Here is a 14,417-nt window from a genome sequence, read left to right on the forward strand (position 1 = left end):
AGACACAAATAGAACTAATCCAAGGCGTGTGGCTGATTGCCTCACTCTTCAGCAGTTGGTGATATTGTTTTGAAATATAAATATACTCAGCCACATACTATTAAATGCATAGAGAAATAAAGCTTAACAGTCTTAAAGTAACAGGTAAATTTTATTATTAACTCACAAGTTTATGTAAATATTAAATAGTGACGTATATATGTGTAATTAGTTAAAAAATCGCTAATTGGACAGCCCGTCATTTCATTGTCTGGAAAACAATAACCTATGACCCATGACCCTAGTGGGTTATGCATTGACCAGTCTTGAAAGCAAATAGACTATTAACCATTAACCATATCCTTCTACATCTAAGTTCAACACTGCGTACGTTCTGTAAGAATAGAGCAGGAAATAAGTCACTGGCGCACCACAATGGCTCTCTCAAAGCTGGAAAGACTGGAAGTCATAGAAGAAGATTTTCTATTGTGTAAGATATGTTCATATTCCTACACGGACCCACGCATTCTTCCCTGCCTTCATAGTTTTTGCAAAGAGTGTCTGGACCAGTGGACCACGAAAAACGATGGATTATTTACGTGCCCAACTTGCTGTAAAATGTGTCAACTTGAGGCTGGTGGAACCGACAGGCTTCCGTCTTCCAATCTATTAATAGATTCTCTTGTTAGTGTTGTACAGGAAATTAGAAATACTACCACACCAACAGGAATAAGCATGTCGTGTGCTTCATGTGAGTCGATGGTCGGTAAACGTAAGTGTGAGGAATGCACAGTTGATTTATGTGGGGCATGTATTTCAAAACATGCTGATAAAGATAATTCAAAGTGCTCACGGTCTTTGTCACATGAACTGCAGGAAGAACAACTCTTATGTGCATCAAGTAGTGAGTATCGAATAGAGGCGAGTTGCTCCAAACACCCAGACAACAACGTGGAAATGTACTGTATTACGTGTGATATTTCTATATGTAAGGAATGCTCTCTTGTTGAACATTGTGTTCCTGAACACCAACACAAAAAATTGGGAGACGCTGTAGCCGAGAAGAAACATCAGACTAGAGTTTCATTAACAGCTCTGCGTGCTAAGACAAGGGTCATTGATCGAACTGAAAAGGCAGTAAAAAGTGAGCTGGACACACTTGCAAAACATAAGGAAGAAGCTGAAAAAAAGATCACGCAGCACTTTGAATGCGTGATCAGTCACGTGACGCAGATGAAGGACAGAGCATTGGATTCAGTTGATGAGATTAGCCAGTCTACTGCTGATTCGCTAAATTCTCAACTTCGAAAACTCCAGGCAAGCAATTCGCTAATAAAGAAAACATTAGACTTTTCTGAAAAACTGATGCTATATTCAAGTCCTTCTCAATATCTCATGGCACAGAGAACAATTGAAGATCGGCTAGAACATTTACAGGAAATAGAAATAGAAAACACACCAAAACTAAGTGGTGAACTCCAGTTTCAAGAGGATGAATCTATGATGAAATGTGGATTTGGAGTGATAAAAGGAACAACTGTTTCAGGGTCGAGATCTGAAGTTATGTTATCACCTCTGTGGGACACACTGAGAGCAGGTGAAGGGACAATGGTTATGGTGGTAACTCGGGACAAAGAAGGTGAGACTGTGACAGCATATGGTGTTGTAAGAGCAGAGCTACTAAATCCACAAGGGGCCAGAGAAAATGTACCTGTTACTGACAGTGTTGGTGGCACTCACTCGCTAACTGTTCGATTTTCAGAAGAGGGACAGTACAATTTGAAAGTCTTTGTCGGTGAAGAAGAAGTTACAGGGTCCCCATTTAGTTTGCAGATACATCCCCCAAGAGGAACTGTAAACATATTCGGCGGTGAAGGTACGGGGGCAGGATTATTCCATTCACCAAAGGGGTTGGTAGTGGATAACAAAGATAGAGTTGTTGTTGTGGACAGAGACAACCATAGAATTCAAATCCAGGACTGGGAGGGGCGTCACCATGATACTATCGAATTTTGTGAGTTTCCTAAGCAGTTTACACCAACAGAGATTACAATTTCCCCTGATGACGACTATTACGTGACAGACATTGGGAATCGTCAGATTGTCGGATTTAAAGAAGATAGAGTGGTTGTCTCAACGTATGGACATGATTTCATCACAAAGCCAACTGGAATTGCCTCGACTAATGCCACTATTTTAGTGACAGAAGCTACAAGAAAGGGTTGTTTGAAGATTTTCCAGACAGACGAAGACGATGTCAAAAGCATCGGTATCCAGAACAAACCTGCATTTGTTAAGGTTGTAAACCATAATAAAATAATGATCTCCGATGCGAGTCATCATCGTATCCAAGTGTTGAACATGACAGGAGATATCATAAATTTGTTTGGATCACGTGGTTCAGCAGATGACCAGTTTAACAATCCCCAAGGCCTGGACATCGACAGAGAAGGCAACATACTCATATGTGACTGCGATAACAACAGGATAAGTCTATACAGCAGTGAAGGGACCTACCTTCGACAAGTAGTGACTAGTGGGACAGTCACCAAACCATGTCGTATTGCAGTTTCGAGGTGTGGACCACAGCGTATCGCAGTAACGGAATTCAACAAACACACAGTTAAAGTAATCTACATATAGATCTAATATATACCAAATATGGACATACTTTTGAAATAATTATGTAAAATGCAAATACTGATATTTACCATATTGATAATGAATACCATTTCACACAGGCAAATATCATCACGAAACTACTAGAACCTTTTTTATTTACTTTAAGGCCTGGCATAAAAAATTGAAAGACCAATCTAATTTCTATTCATTTCTGAAAAATCAACAGTTCCACACCATAGTGTGACTAATAAACAATTTCGTTACTCAATATGTTTGCAATGACTTCAAGCTACTGGTTTACCGATTCAATTGTCGGTGACAATGCGTGTCTGTATAATACAATATAAATGTAATTCTACGTTATGCATATTTATACTTTTTCACAAATCGTTGGTGAATTGTGGAGGGAAAATCTTTCTATAATATACACATGACACTGCTACATGCTTTTACTCAATAATTCCAAAATACTGTATAGTTGTGTCATCAACAATCTCATTTCAGTGGCTGAATCGAATATTGCTGACACGGTACAACTTTCAGAGGTGTCATTAATGTTTGCAACTTGCCAGTTATAGCCATTGATAAATGTGCGAATAACCAGAGGATTCCATCGGGTAGAACACATTTTTTTAAAACTTATTTTAAGTTCTAACGGCAAACATTGCCCAATATCACCCACCAATTTCTCCTATCAATATCAAATAACGAACACAAATGGCTTGCTTTTCGTCCCAGGTAAAATTAAAAAAAGTGATATGCTTTTAATTTTTTTTAAATAATAATATTAAATACCACTATATTTATTAAATAATGCTTTTAAATGCGTGCAATAAAAGTTGATTAAGATCGACAAATACCTTTGAATCAGAAAACAAAAACAAATGTTTTCCCATTTTACCGCACATGGCGCACTTCATCGGTACGTGGAATTCACAACACAAATGTGTAAAGACAGAGATATAAAACTGACGCACGCGATAGCATAAAGCAAAACTCTTCGTTGTACTTTACCTGTATATACGTAAAATACATTGTGGTGTAATTCACAATTTGTGTATTTTGTGAAAAATAAAATATGGATAAATCTTGGTGAACGTTTATCAATGATACTGTTGCGCGAACAGTCGGGAATATAATATTACACGCACCACCGATACTCTTACATAAAAAAGCCAGGCAATACTGCGTTACATACATCTAATATACTTTTACATGAACAGCCAGGGGAATGGTACATTCATCAGGATACTGTTACGTTAGGGAATACTGTTTCACATTCATCATGGATACTGTTCCATGAACACTCTGGGAATACTGTGTTACATGCATGCATCAAAGATACTGTTAAGTGAAAAGTCAAGGCATACTGTGTTACATGCATCGAGGACACTGTTTCGTGAACAGTCAGGGGACATGTTGTATGCATCGAGGACACTGTTACGTGAAAAGACAGGCAATACTGTGTTACATCCTTCATTGATACTGTTATGTAAACAGTCAGGGGACATTACATACACCAGAGATACTCTTACTTGGAAGTGCAGGAATGCTTTGTTACTGGCATCAAATATACTGTTGTGTAAAAAGTAACATGCAATAAGAACTCAGGTATACGCTTATGTGCACATTACTGATACTGTTACGCGAACATTCCGGAGATACTTAGTCACGTGTTGCAGGGTCACTGTTACGTGAACAGTTAGGTTATACTAATCACGTGCATTAGGGAGTGGATACTGTTTTGATAGTATTTCTGTTATGTTTTTTTTTATCAAAGCGTATTAATTAATTAATATTAAGTAAATATTACATGCGCAAGTGTTGTCAAGCTGTATGAACTATGTTTTTAATTAAAATTAAAATGACCTTTAAAACAACTACTTGTGTAATAATAGTTTGTGTCGTGAAACGCACCCAAACTATCCCCACCATTTAGTAGTTTTGGACATTGACCATGGGAGTTATCTGCCTATGGCTTTGGAATGTTCAACTATTTCGTGTTGTATTCCTGCAATTTCTACCTTATGGGGCAGTATTCACTGTTATAATCTTCGTAAACTGACTTTAATTTTGCTGTATCTGTGTTGGCCTGCCGTCCTGTTCTACCTGATCTGCTCAGGCTTTGAGGCCCAGAAAAAACATATCTCAGTTTTCACGACGGAACAGTACTGCCTTGTATTATGTTTCTTCCAAGGTAGTATATTTATTTTGTTGTTGAAAAGAGCCCTCTACCGCAAAACCAAACCCCCTCTTCTAATTACCTCCGTCAATAAGGTAATGTTTTCGGTGGCGTTAGTTTATTTCTTGTCTTTTCAATCGAATTCTCATACAATTTCTAGGTGGGTTGCTATTAATACAGGCACAGCTGTTAAATGTTAGTACAGATGGACACGGTTACAATAAAATGGTTACAATAATGAATAATTATTGTATAATAATTATATTACTTACAACTCCAAAAGTTATTGATGAGTTCTCATAAAATTACCAGGGGTGCCATGAACAAAAGGAACAATCGATTAGATCTCGGTACAGACATGTACACAATTGCCATGGTAGCAGCAATTTTGGGAATGTTTTTTTCACTTATAACTGAAACTCAAACTTATAAAAGAATTTCTATGACATTCTCAGTAGAAGATGTTTTTATTACGAACCAATCAATTGGATTTGGGCGCAGATTCAGATATGGTCGCCATGGAAACAACTATTCCATGATTTTATTTTTCATTTAGATTTCAGTTCAGATTTTGATGGAATTTTCAGCAGGGATTTTATCCTTGAAACTAGTACTAATTAGATAGAGATATACAGTTGTCTGCTAGCAATTTCGTTGCATTTCCCCTCGATGAAAGGCCAGTAGAATATTATTGTGGTTACCATCAAGCCTCATCAAGGTACTAAACGATGATGTAAACCTGTCTTCAACAGCCGCGGCGCTGGTGATATAACAGTGTATCAAATACATTTATGGTAAACCCACCTAGTGTTAATCAAAGTAGACATTATCTAGCTGTATACCCCTTTATAGCACTCATTGTCACATATGATAGTGTAATATAGGTTAATGTAAACCTTATATAACAATGTTATCGAATCCATATATGTCTGATCTATCAAATACTAATCAAATCAAATCAAAGTAACATTTTCCAGTTGCGTTCTCCTTCTTGCCTCGTTGTCACATTATGTGATGCAATCGGATGTTCTAAACTATTACCTAACAGCTGTGACATGGGCTATACAACAAAGCTTTTATCTGTTTAAATGCGATGTTAACACTTCAATCTGATTGATGTAATATTAGTGGAATTTATGTATAGTGGGGGGGGGGTCATTTCATAATAGTTTCATTATCTGTCTTTTTCAGTGAACATTTTTCTCATTTTGTAATTAATGTTATTATTATACATCTGTCACCGTAACGCCATAAGTTAGAGCGTGCCGTAATTTTGCGGTATTTTACGCGATATTTTCATCCTATCATATTAGGAAATGCTGAATTCCAAATATGGAATGATTACGCGCGTAAGCGTCCTCTAATAATAAAACATGGCTGCCACCAGGGTTTGACTGGACTCCACACAAAGAAGTTCGCTGATTCTGTTCTAAACAAACAATACGTACAACGTATGCTCACAGTTAATTGGCGCTGATTACTGATTTTATTTTTTGTTAGTTAAGGCTAACTTCAATTTTATCAACATACCCCGTGGAAACAGTGGGATTATTCCGAAGATATGTCCGAAGATATGTTTACATGCATTACTTGTAAATATCCAGCATAAATACACACCACATATAATTACTCAGTATGCAATATAGTGCAATGCAATTTGATTATAACGTGGCATCATCTTCTGACAATCACCCTTTAAGTGAGTCTTTCCAGAATGGAAGTCAATATGCAAATATGAAATCATACTTGTTACAGCTTTGTTGACATCATTTCCGGTTCCCAGTATATTTCGTCTTTGAATGAAGCCATGTAAATGGAAGCTACTTTGAATTGCAGATTTTGGTAAAGGCAACCACAATGTATTTTAATTATATTGTTGTTGTTTGAGAATTGTCTTGTTAGACCCAATTGTTTATTAGAATTTGTGCATAGAACTAGCATGACAAAATAAATCATAAAATGTTATATAACAAATGTCAGTTTGCACTCATATTGGCCTTTATAGCTCATTAAAATATATTCCTACAATACAGAGTCATGCCACGCAAATATGCTATCGAGATAGGGATTAACATTTTGTTCTCTTGAAAATTGATTAACGACAGTCCGACAAGTAGAGTGAGTTTTTTTTAAAGCACGCGTGTTCTGGATTAATCTCTTTATTAACTCTTCAACAAATTTACTCCGTTTGCCATAAATACATATGCTGATATATAAAAAAAAAAAATTGATTTTCTGTTCGTCTGATTTTTTAGTTTAAATTTATAGTCCCAGCCTGCATATTTTAAATTACTATCGCAGTCACCATAGCAACAACCATTGTGCCCAATATGCTCAAATTCGTGAGGTTTTGGCGCATAAATTATCGTTTAAGGGACAACACGTGACGTAGGTTTTCAAATTGTTCGCATCCACATTCCAATGATATTATCGCGCATGCGCAACAAATACTTCTATTCACAAATAAGTCACTAAGAAACACGCTATTATTATTATTATTATTATTATTACATACACAAGCCAAATTGTTTGTTTCTTGCAATGAAGTCTCAATTGTTTATTAGTTCTTTTATGACTTTCTTTGGAACTTTTGTTTTGAAGAATACACAATGTCACAATTGTGAATGTAAGTGAGGAGTCGGGTGTGTGTTGTTCGCTGTCGTCGGGATATCGGGAGTGGGATTCTTCGAGTCGGGGAAACTCAATTAGCAGCGGAGGTACAGTGATCGTTGATGTACACCCATTCAATTAGAATTATGTACAGAGACAGGAAACACACCAAGATTTAAAGGTTGCTTGAAGGGTTTTAGTATATAATCTCACCAAGCTAGTTTGTCCCTACTAAAATTACTACGGGGAATCACAAAACTTGGGGTATAGGCTTTTGGCAGTCAGGCAGGTGTCTCTCTGGCAATCAGGCAGGAGTCTCTTTGCAGTCAGAGAGGTGTCTCTCTCTTAGCAACCGGGTGTCGCCTTATATCAGCAGACAGACACTTCCTCACAAAAAAGAGCCGTTGACACTTTCCCAGTTTTTCCATGGAGTGCGAATACAGGTCACAGCTTGGGCCATAAAGTCACAGCTTGCCCGGTAATAACATTTCAAGAATGTATGAAACATCTCCAAACCAGTGTAATTCTAATTTAGTAGTCAAATTGAAATAAGTATAGATTTTATCATTTGTGTGTTATCAGGAACCCACAGATGGCCTCCACATGGGTAAAAAATAATATGGCTTCTTCCCACTTCACTTTTTATGGATTTCTGCAGTTTCACTCTTCACATTTTATTTAAAAAAATCAATTCACTTCATTTTTTATAACATAAATATTCTTCACTTAACTTTATATAAGCATTCAATTATTGTACTAATTAATATTACTCAGTAACTAGAAACTTTGCATTTCAGATACAATGATTTATTTCATTACAGATGTTATCAGGGTGAACAATTTTCATACTAATAAAGCACTATAGATTGTACTGCTGTTTCTGTTAGTCCCCGATTTGAATTATCAGTAGTCAAAAAACCGGCATATACAATATACCTTCTGTGCATCCAGTCATAACTCAGCTATATATTGTTTTTTATCTTATCTTATCTTAAGCACATACATCTCATATTGAGGACATGATGCATGTGCAGGAGTTCATGATTGGACCAAAGATATGTGACTACATGTATTTTATTTGTGTGACTGCTGGTAAATGAGAAGCATATTATAAACTCTTTCCCTGCAAATAGACTAGTAATATCATCTTTGAAGTTCGGAAACAAATGCATACAATAGACATTTATCATGATGCAATCATTTATTTAAATTTCTTGAACATACATAATTGTTACATAAACAACATTTTTCATGTTACTTTCTGTTTTAAAGCAGGATGAAATGTTGTAAACATAGAGACACTATTATAGCCATGCCGTAGTTGATTTATATTCTGAGTTGGCAAGTAATATTATCAATAATCATTAATACTTATAATAAATTTCAAAACAAGAATATGATAGTGCAATAAACTAATTCAGTGACCTGACAAGCTTAAATCGGTAGAAATCTCCTGGAGTCATGTTACAGAAGAAGAAACTTGAAACTGACCTACTCAATTGCAAGTTTCAACACTTGATATTGTTTTATAATTTTGTGTCCCCAGGGAATTACATTTGTAGTCTACATGTATTTGTATCTGAGGTTGACCAAAATTGTTTTTGACAATATATTCCCCAAATATACATGTTTGAAAGCCCAATTTATAATCAGATGCTCAATAAGAGCTATCACTCTCAAATACATTGCATCAAATCTTTTACTGTAATTAAGCTCACACAAGTCCTAAATATCAATTTTGACAAAAACTGACAAAAAACGCACCAAAAATACATATTTCAATGCCCAAATTTTAATCAGCACTGAATCTCACGTGACTTTATAAGATATATTACTCTCAAATACACTGCATCAAAACCTTTCATGTAATCAAGCTCACAAAGGTCCAAAATATTAATTTTGACCAAAAATGACAAAAAAACACCAAAAATATATGTTTCAAAGTCCAAATTTTAAAAAAAACATATCATAAAAACTTGTTGTGTAATTGGGCTCACCAAGGAGTACTTAAGGTAGCGAGAGGGGAAAAACTAGAAAAAAAAATTATTTGGATTATGAAACATTATATTGTGTACTTTCTTTATCTTTGGTCCAAATTTACTGTGCGCAATGCATTTGGTGCGTAATTTAAGTTTATTCCCAAAAAATGTAGTTGGTAGTAAACATAAATGAAAGTGACCTGGGCTCATATTATAGTCAGCCCGCAGAGTGGTTTGAAGAAGAGCCTGTCGACAGTTACAACAAAAGTTCTGAGTGATTGTCATGGTGACACCGACAGTTCAGACAATGACGGCATCGAGATGGAAATCCTAGATACAGACACTGGTTAATGGTAGAATTATAGTCTGTAAATAAAATTGGCAGTGAAATATTGATGTGTCATTATTGTAAAAAGAGGAATGTCATTTTGGCTGCAAACACGAACATCCGCCATGGCTGGGGGAGCCATTTTTACTATAAGTGCATGAATCCAAAATGCAACTCCACAACTGACATTTTTCCGGCGTCAAAAAGGAGTGGACATTTCTTTCGATGTAAACCGTAAGTTGGTGATCGCAGCTCATGGCATTGGAAAGGGTCGTCGCGCAATGCGTAAATTTAGTAGTTACATGGAATTACCGCCTCCTCTGTCTGGAACCACTCTTCAATACCATCCCGCTCGTGGTTCTCTGTGACCAACGCTACATTTCGTTTTTCATCGGGAGGAAAAAACAGTGTTGACTTGGAAATAATTGATTATAACGAATCCGATAAGGGTACACTCTCCATAGGCAGAAAGTAATGCAAACATATCTGTACTTAAAGGCATGTATATCCCGTAAGTAAATATATGCTGTCATGATGGCCCGCCCTGTGTTTAGAGAACCGATTGCACTGTTGACGCTGTTTAACATAACAAAGGGGCTTGACAAAATAATTGCGCGGTACGCCATTTTGTTCAAGTTAGCACACACTTTTTAAGAAACAACCAACCATGTTTTCACGATAAAACTGTCCTCGCAGATCTGATACTTGTATATTTATAAAGTATGATGGGAATGGTAAGCATTTGGTAATTAATTAGCTGTTTATAAGTGGCCAAATTCGAAGAAACATTTTATTGAGTTTTTATGGAAACTAATTTTTGACTATCATAACTATTGAAGATGTCATCTTTTAACACTTTTCTCTGAGCGAACGATGTACAAATTCCACAATCTATTCGCCACAAAATGGGCTCAAATATGATATCTCATGGATATTTATGTGAGCCCTTGACGTTGAGTTACGGCCTTGAGAACATGAAAATTTAGTCTATAAAGTTCAACAGATTTTATCTCCAGAACTATGAGGCACATAAAAATTCCGAGATCATTATCTTATAAAGCAACAGTGAGAAACATAGAAAAAAGGATCACCGAGAAACGGCCAATCCTGCAAGAAAACTCCTATATTTAGGAGGTTCACGGGAACAATTGTAACTTAATCCCCTGAGCAAATATCAATACGAAACATACATGATCACGAAACATACATGATCGTATTCTGCTATATCACAGCTTTCTGAAAACATATACATTGCCATAACTACATGCTTAGTAACTGGCGAGGAAAGTCCTAATCTCAATTAAACTATAACTTGTATTTCCCTTCTCGCTACCTTAAAACTTTGGAACCACCTATTCAAAATATAATCTACAAATGGCCACAAAATGTAAATAACTGGTTATTAGACAAACAATATATAGCACAATAGGGACACAATGTTTCTGTTTTTACAGCTGTATTTTATGGCTTGCAAGTGGGGACCTTGATCTGTGCTGGCTGTGCTTGTGACTCCTATGGTAGTGGTGTTTTTCTTTTTTCTTCCTCCTACTTCTTTGGTTATTTTCTTCATCCATACTTAGCCTGAAATTACACATTTTATGTATTAATATAATGTTACAGTCCCCTGTCCAATATTGGGAAACTTTTAATACACTCCTTATGCACGCTCTTGTTGACTGAAATAAATATTTGGTGGCTGAAAAATACCACCTAAAAGTGCACAGATCATCACCAAAACATCACCTGAATGTGTAAATAAGTTGTCTTAGTTAGTACATGCATATCCAAATACGAGACAAAACATCATTTTCACCTCAATGTTTGCCTCAAAAGACCCCTAACTTTCCCCCCAATCATGTGTAATGCACAAGGCAAAAAGAACAAAAATTGCTTGTTTTCGGTAAACCTACCTAACCATATTTTCGAGGAAATCCAAACACTTATTTTAGGCAAATTAGCAGGTTTTTTTTTATTTTATGCAAATTAGCTATGGTCATTCCGACAGAGCTGTGATTAATTTTAATTAATTTTACTGTCTATTTACTGCCTACTGTCTATTGACTTTGTCATTTTGTAAAAATCTATCATTAAAACCAACTTGGATTTGAAGTTCGACCATGATTATACATTATTACGATTATTGTATTAATCACCAAAGAGTGCAATGAAAAACAAATTAAAAATACAATGTAAAATAAAATGAAAACCTTACCTAATTACCCAGTTGTCATGGCCAGATGGCATTATTCAGTGACAAGCGTTTATTTCATATGGCCAAACATTAATTTCACGGTAAACAGAAACACAACCGGTCATTTGGGATGTCTGCAAACTGTAATGTAACCGTGTAACATGAAACCTGATTCGTTCTGTGATGCCAAGGATGAAAATAACGACCAATCACAGTGGGCGATTTGTACAACACGGATAGCAGGCAGTTTTGCTTTTCACCTCTCCATCATTCATGCATCGGCTATGTGGGGCAGTCATGTTGCCCATGATTATGGATGATGTCGCCAGTGAGCTCGACTAAACAGTGGGGGAACAACTGTAATCATTTGTACCATAAACGTTCGGCATATTTGTTTTTAAAGACCGTTAAAGCAGTGTTTATTTTTTTGGGTCAGGCGATCGATTTTTCTCTCGCCCGATTTGCCAAATCACAGGCCCTGTCCAGTTTTACAGACCAACTCAAACACATGGCTGAGGAAATAAACAGCAAAAAGGGTAAACAAAATCAGTAAACTAACCTTTTTATGCGTAGTCATGCAGTACTGTCAGTGCTCGTCAGTCGTTCCGAGCACCATCTCGTCTGCAAAATTGTTCCGTTTTAGACTTAACAGACATGCGCAATCTCGATAGACGTCAGAGCTTCTTCATTACATGCATTATGATTGGTGTAGGGTACTTGACCGTCATTTGACAAGCGAATAAAGATGCGGGTAACATATTACGCTTTTAGTCCCTTTTATTACCAAGCAAGATTTTGTTGTGCAAGAATCAGCGAAGCCGGCGATGTTCGGCAATGTATGCCATGTATGATATTTGTATCGCTTCCATATTTATAGGAAATTCACTTCAGTTTCCTAATTTTATAAAATAATCACATCGATATTCACTTTCTATAACTCAAACAGGTCACTTTTACAATTTTTATAAGATTTTCACTTCGTTTTTTTACAGTTTTTGAAAAGCATCACTTCGATTTTTACACCTTTTAAAACGGGTACTTCGCACTTCGTTTTTTACCCATGTGGAGGCCCACAGATGATTTGGAATGTATTTTAGCTTTGTGACACGCAGTCGGTGGTGTTCTCCGAGCAGTCTGTGTAAATGAATATCATACATTTCATATGAACGGTTTTATCATTTTGAACTTGGTATAGATTGTCGTTTTCGAATATCCTTTGTGGAATGTGTGATGTATGGACCGAGGACGCGCACAAAACTACTATTAAAGCCATGTCGAATAAATGCTATGTTATACAAAAATGACTGATATTTCCAATGTCCGACACAAATACAGTATGCATCTTTTTCATTCGTATGTTTCGACGGCCTGACATATGAAACGATATTTTTGACAAGTCGGCGATCCAAGTTCTGAAAAAAAAAATGCTCAGTCTCGCGACAAGGAGAATTTCATATCTCAGTCACAGCCTAGTCACATGCGTTTTTCTGTACGAAGGTAAACACACTTACTGCCTTCCACAGGCTCGCGGTGCGGCTTACACGTTCAGTTACGTTGGCACACGATTGCAGGGGATGACGGAGTTTGGACGCAGTGTTACAATTCATCGGCGACTACTGAAATGCTATTCTAATGCTATTTGCAACCACATTTGTCCGTGTTAGAGTCTTCTGGAACAACGTTTAAATACAGAAACTGCTACTGGTTCTGTAAATAGTTCCGTTTTTACAGAACCAATGCCGTAAACATGGGTTTCAATGACAGGGTATGACAGCTGCATTTTCTATTCTAATATGTGTATTTTCCGAGAAATCGAATCGCAACAGTTTAGTTGTCAGACGCTTTGCCCATGGCCAACTACACTTTATCTCTTCATCAATTCTATAACTGAATACTCTTAGCCAAGATATAAAGTCTGATTCACACTAGCAGTTTCCAAGACAAGTTACGGTTATGTAGATATGACAATGCCAATTTACAAATTGTCTGTAACAATTATACTCTGCATATTGGCGGTTGACAATCACAATAAAGACAAAAAGATCGTGTGTTGTTTTACATGAATTGGCATAAACACAGAACTGTGGGTCATATGACCAATAGTAGTATAAGCTTGTAAATTCAGAAACCAACATTGAAAATTATCAGGGAATCCTTCGCAAAAGTGTGTTTAAGTATTGATGGTTACATAATAAGCAAGACGCCTTTGAGAAAAATACGTGTTCCTTGGTGATCACACCCGTTCATTTACATAACCTGACTGGTGAAAATAATTTAGAAAATATACTACTCGAGACAGAGAATTGATCTACTACAGAAAATATAAAACGCACGGCAACAAAATAAAAACAATTTTGATAGTGGATACATAATTAATTTGTCACAAGCATACAATGACAATTGTCATATACCATATATTAACAATGACTTCACTACCTAATATGTAATGTAATACACACCTATTTGCACCTTGCTATTACCAACCAAAGTAAGTCTTATATTTACACAGTGTACTATTCTCATGTA

General features: G+C 36.3%; 1 protein-coding gene and 1 long non-coding RNA gene across 2 annotated transcripts; one reads left to right on the forward strand and one right to left on the reverse strand.

Annotated features, from left to right (window-relative positions):
- The first annotated feature begins 414 nt into the window (after positions 1-414).
- On the forward strand, positions 415-2,622 carry LOC102805679 (E3 ubiquitin-protein ligase TRIM71-like). Its single transcript, XM_006824675.1, has one exon. It carries the CDS (start codon positions 415-417, stop codon positions 2,620-2,622), a length of 2,208 nt encoding a protein of 735 aa, XP_006824738.1.
- Positions 2,623-11,226: 8,604 nt separating this feature from the next.
- LOC146740575 (uncharacterized) lies at positions 11,227-12,529 on the reverse strand. Its single transcript, XR_014929990.1, has 2 exons — positions 12,451-12,529; positions 11,227-11,281 (listed from the first exon to the last, which is right to left on the reverse strand). It is a non-coding gene; the product is annotated as an uncharacterized LOC146740575 (long non-coding RNA).
- Between the last annotated feature and the right edge of the window lie 1,888 nt (positions 12,530-14,417).

This window comes from Saccoglossus kowalevskii, chromosome 7 (assembly GCF_978046115.1).
Source record: "Saccoglossus kowalevskii chromosome 7, keSacKowa6.1, whole genome shotgun sequence".
Lineage (NCBI taxonomy): Eukaryota > Metazoa > Hemichordata > Enteropneusta > Harrimaniidae > Saccoglossus > Saccoglossus kowalevskii.